The sequence below is a fragment of the Ochlerotatus camptorhynchus genome, unplaced genomic scaffold (genome assembly GCF_037179485.1).
Source record: "Ochlerotatus camptorhynchus isolate MF236.1 unplaced genomic scaffold, CSIRO-AGI_Acam_v1.1 ptg000141l, whole genome shotgun sequence".
NCBI classification, from domain to species: domain Eukaryota; kingdom Metazoa; phylum Arthropoda; class Insecta; order Diptera; family Culicidae; genus Ochlerotatus; species Ochlerotatus camptorhynchus.
In genome coordinates this window covers 562,605-567,344 of record NW_027040631.1, presented here as the reverse complement: position 1 = coordinate 567,344, position 4,740 = coordinate 562,605, and the positions used below count along the sequence as shown (strand labels likewise).

At 43.2% G+C, this 4,740-nt stretch overlaps 2 protein-coding genes across 2 annotated transcripts; one reads left to right on the top strand and one right to left on the bottom strand.

Annotated features, from left to right (window-relative positions):
* The first annotated feature begins 1,052 nt into the window (after positions 1-1,052).
* Positions 1,053-2,069, top strand: Acbp1 (Acyl-CoA binding protein 1). Its single transcript, XM_065221286.1, has 2 exons — positions 1,053-1,171; positions 1,435-2,069. Exons 1-2 carry the CDS (start codon positions 1,166-1,168, stop codon positions 1,687-1,689), a joined length of 261 nt encoding a protein of 86 aa, XP_065077358.1. The 5' UTR covers positions 1,053-1,165; the 3' UTR covers positions 1,690-2,069.
* Rbsn-5 (Rabenosyn-5) lies at positions 1,849-4,373 on the bottom strand. The gene is made up of 2 exons (XM_065221285.1): positions 4,078-4,373; positions 1,849-4,021 (listed from the first exon to the last, which is right to left on the bottom strand). Exon 2 carries the CDS (start codon positions 4,017-4,019, stop codon positions 2,427-2,429), a length of 1,593 nt encoding a protein of 530 aa, XP_065077357.1. The 5' UTR covers positions 4,020-4,021; positions 4,078-4,373; the 3' UTR covers positions 1,849-2,426.
* Positions 4,374-4,740: the final 367 nt, after the last annotated feature.

Genomic DNA, 4,740 nt, shown 5'->3' with positions numbered 1-4,740 from the left:
GTGGTAGACGTGAAACACGTCTTTCAAATTTTTTTAAATTTGTCGTTCCCACCCCGAAAAAAAATCATAGATTATATTCAGTGCAAACACAAAAAAGTTTTTGTTGAATAACTTTTTTCCTTTAAAAGTGCCCATCTTGGGATGTATCAACGAGTTGTAGATAAATGGTATGTCTTTCTTTAAAAAAAGTTTCAGATTTAAAAAAAAAATGTGTTTTTGAGAAATCTAATTTTTAAGTTTTAAAAATTATTTTTTTCAGTGTAGAAAAAAGACTTTAATTTTTTTTATATTTTCTTACAAAAGCTCATTTATTTTTCTACAAATCATCCTCTGGCAACATTTTTGTAGGACTTGACATTATTGAGTTATAGTTTTTTGAATAAAATGATGACAAAAAAGTTCTGCCCTTTCCAAATGTTGGTCTAGTTTTTTTTTTAAAATAAATTAAGTATGCAAAGTTGCTTAAGTAGACGAAATCTATACACTTACAAAGTTTCATTGACATCTGAGAGGGTGCTGCAAACCATTTCAGTGCTAACATTTGAAAACGGCGCAAACAAATGGAAGGGGAAAATTTCCCCTACCCGATGTTGCTGTTGTGTCGCGTGGGTGTACTTCAAGTAGTGAGTAAAGGGCCCACAAACCATTTGTTTACAAATGGCTTTTGTGCCGTTTTCAAATGTTAGCACTGATTTGTACCGTCCCAATGAAGCGTTAATCTAGATTAAATTTATAAATAGTAGATTTTTAGCGATGGGCCCAATGTTAAACCCATATAGGCCAACATTAGAGCCATTTCCCCTACTTGAATGTTTTTTGAGTGATAACATGTCTTCAAATCTGGCATCCCTGGAGCCGAGTGCGAATTTGAATAAAATCCCGGTAGGGCTGCCCGATATCCGTACATACATGACGATGACGATGATGGATAACAGCCGAGCACCGCCGAAGCTGACAACCGCCGCCACCGGCTTTGAATCGACCGAATGGAAATCTCAAATACTCAAAAGCCTCAAAAGCGCATCATCTTCTCTTCGTAAAAGACGTGTATCGCTGTTTTGTCGTCAGTCGCCGTCAACCGCATTGCATTGCAATATCCTAAATCTGATTGGATTTTTTTCCTGATTGTAAAGCTGTCATATAAATCAAACGAATTTCGTGCAATATGTCGGTAAGTAATTTTCCCGTTGTTGATCATAAAAAAAGCTGAAGACCTATTTCGTCCTTGAGAAAAATTCAATCAATTAAAAAAGAGGTTATGTCTCATTTAAAGAGCTTAAAGAGGGGAGGGGAACATGAGTGAGGTCATCTCCATCGCTGTGTTCTTTTCCACTTGAAGCTTCGTTCACTTCCCAAATTGATGTTAATGTTTTTTTTTGCCATCGTTCATTAATGTTAATTAACTACGTTGTTTTTTGGTTTGCCTCCAAACAGACTTTCGAACAAGCTGCGGAGGACGTAAAGAACCTGAAGGTCACGCCGTCCGATGTGGACCTGCTGGAAGTCTACGGTCTGTACAAGCAAGCTACCGTCGGCGATTGCAACACCGACAAGCCAGGTCTGCTCGACTTCAAGGGCAAGGCCAAGTGGGAGGCCTGGAACGGGCACAAGGGAACATCCCAGGACGATGCGAAGAAGGCCTACATCGAGAAGGTCGCCAAGCTGGTCGAGCAGCACGGACTGAAGTAATTAGCGTTGGTACAAAATGAACTTGCAGACGCACATTGGCTTAATGCTGAATATGCCTTTACTCTTCCGAATCTTACGTTTAGGGCATGACAGGAAAATTTTCGCTTGTCGAGGGTAGGTGGTAGTATTTTGACTCATTATTTGTTAGTTTTTTTAAAATTAAATTGTGAATCTTCCAAAATCTACTCAAGGACATGGAATCAAAACCACTCAAAGTTTATTGTATTTGAAATACATTTAGGTATATTTTTCGTTGGATGTCTTGAATTGATAATATATAATTATAGTTATTACTATGATAACACGTAGGAATAAGTTGGATAACAATAAATTAAACTGCAGCCTTACTAGCTAAGCAGGTTTGTTTTTCGATCTGGAAATCTTTGTCTTTGATTTGAATCACAAGGGGTAACAAAACACGATTTTCTACTACAGTGAGCCTGAAAGTACACTTTTTCTTACCTTCAGAAAATTCAGGGAAAATATTCTGGAAGACGACTTCTTAGGTCTTAAAGCAAAATACACGGAAAGCATTCATCATTTGACTATCAGAATAATACATGTATTTAGTTTCATTTCTAGTCGAGAAACCCCTTGTGGGTCAAATCACAATTAAACCTATTCAATCGATTTTCTTTTTCGGTTATCTAGTTCCAGGATAACACCATTCATAATTCTAAAGCCGCAAAGCTGAAAGACTATCTCCTGCGTTCGCTCGTCCAATTTTCTCCATACCATTAATGATGCCCACTAGATTGCGCTGCTGAAGCCACCACCGAGGCAGCAGCCGCTCTTCTTTGCCTCTCGTAGAACTCGTGCGTCAGTTCGCTCAAATTTCGCTCCAGCGTTTCGACCTCTTCGAATCTCAGCGCTTCCCTCGCTTGCTTGATGTACCCCTTGACGATGTTGATCTGATCGATCAACGGATCCGCGCTGCTTGAGACGGCCACCCCCGCAGCCTGGTAGCCACTCCAGTTGTCCGACCCGGTCACCGGTGTCGGACCGTAGAACCTCCCGTTGGTCATCTCCGCCGTGGAAGCCGTGCTGGAACTCGAACTCCCATTGTAGGGCGTCGTTTCCGATTGTAGTTCGTACTTTTCGTACGCTTCCAGTGCCAGTCTCCGTTCCCTCTCGATCCTCCGGGCGGTTTCCTGCTTCTTGCGAAGCTGAATCTTTTTAATCTCTTCCTCCACCGGGAGCGGAGGAATCGAAAGCATGCGTTCCTTGATGAATGAAATGCACGACAAACGGATCGTTTTCTTCAGCGCCTCTTCGCGACTTCCCTGAGCGAATGGGATGGCCAGAATGGTCTTGCTAATGTTATCGATCCTCTCCGCCGAACGCCCTATCTTCTCCCGCAGAGCACTGGCATCCGACAGACGGTAGATGGCATCGCCTTCGTACAGACTGTTGATGATCTTGGAATACATGGGAATGTCTGGATCGATGTCCTTCTTTTCATGGAGCAGTTTGTCGTACAGCTTCGTAATAAGCGGTCGATCCGAACGGGAGTCTTGCATCTCTTTGCGGTTCATCAGCAGGTGGAGACAGTGCTCGCATACTCGGAAACCGGACGAGTCATGATCCTTCCCCGATTCTTCCGGTGGAGGAACCGGTTTCATCGACTCCATTCCGGGACTCACCGGTTGGACGATGGCCCTTGCCTCATCAAAAGACAAATGAAACGAACACCCATCGCACATAACCGATCCACAAACCCGGCAATGGTGCTGCCTTCGTGTCAATCCAAAGCTCTTCGCACAGCTCGGACACAACTTAACCAGCTTCCCATCGATCCACGGCACCTTGCTCTGTTCGTGTTTCTTCCGCGCGTCCGGATCACTCGGCAGTCCATCCAACAGCTTATCCAGTCTAATAATTAGCTTATTCGTCTCGGAGGCGTACCTCTCCAAACGGGGATTCCTAACCGCTTTGAAATAACCCAAATAATCACAATCCGTACCCACCGACTGGTCCGAGGAGTAAATCGGATTCACAATCGGCACTCGATCCTGCTTGCTCACCACCAACAGAGAACTGTCCAAACTCCTTGCCAAATCGTTGGCCGTTTCGTCCAGATTTAGGATTTTCTTCTTCGCAAAGCTGAACATCTCCTTTAACGATTTCAGCAGATCCTGCTCCTCGGAATGCTGCTGCTCGACGTGAGCCGTCAACCGTTCCGGTGTCTTCAAGTCCGCCTTGCATATTGGACATAGGAATCCTTCCAAAATTTCCGAGTCATCCGAAGGACCGAGTAGAAACGCACTGCCAGCACCGGTGGAACCACCGGAACCCGGGTGGTCGTCCAGATCCTCGAACGGATTGGACATCACTGAAGCAAAATAAACCTAATCAAATAATGGCACAATGAAAAGGTCCAACACTTACCTCACCAGTTGACGCCCCCTTTTTTTTTCGACACGGAGTCTTTCCTTCAATTCACTCCAGCGGAGGCAAATAACTTACCGTATCGGAGCTCCCGATTATTAATTATAATTGCCAATTGCCAACTTCGTACGGGGAGAATTGAGGGCGATGACGAATGATGTGTCTCTGCGCTTTTCTCCTGTTTCTAGCTGTGGACAACGATTGAATGAAAGTGATAAAAAAAATGACGTTCCTCTTTCCTTCCAGCCCCCGATCCAACACGCATCAGTTGCTTCCACTTCCACTTTTTCCGAACCACAACGCACAGATTGATACGAAACATGAAAGTTTAACGCCACAGCAAATGTAAATAAATAAATCACGGAGAAAGCACAAAAGGCAAAATGTCACTTTCCGGGAAAATTGTGAGGCAGAGACTGGGAACGTGTGAGTGTGAGAGACTAATATCGCCCAGCTCTACATATTAAGTGTTTTGCTCTTCACACCTCTTCACACTAGCGTTGCCAGGTCATTTTCAGAAAAATCTGGAACAGTTAAAATATAAAATCTGGAAAAATCTGGAATGCTTCAAAAAATTCCGTTTAACATAATGCTATTGAAATCAAAGTTATGTGCCAATCTCTTGTAAGAATCGGTCAGTATGATCACCTGGAATTTATTTTA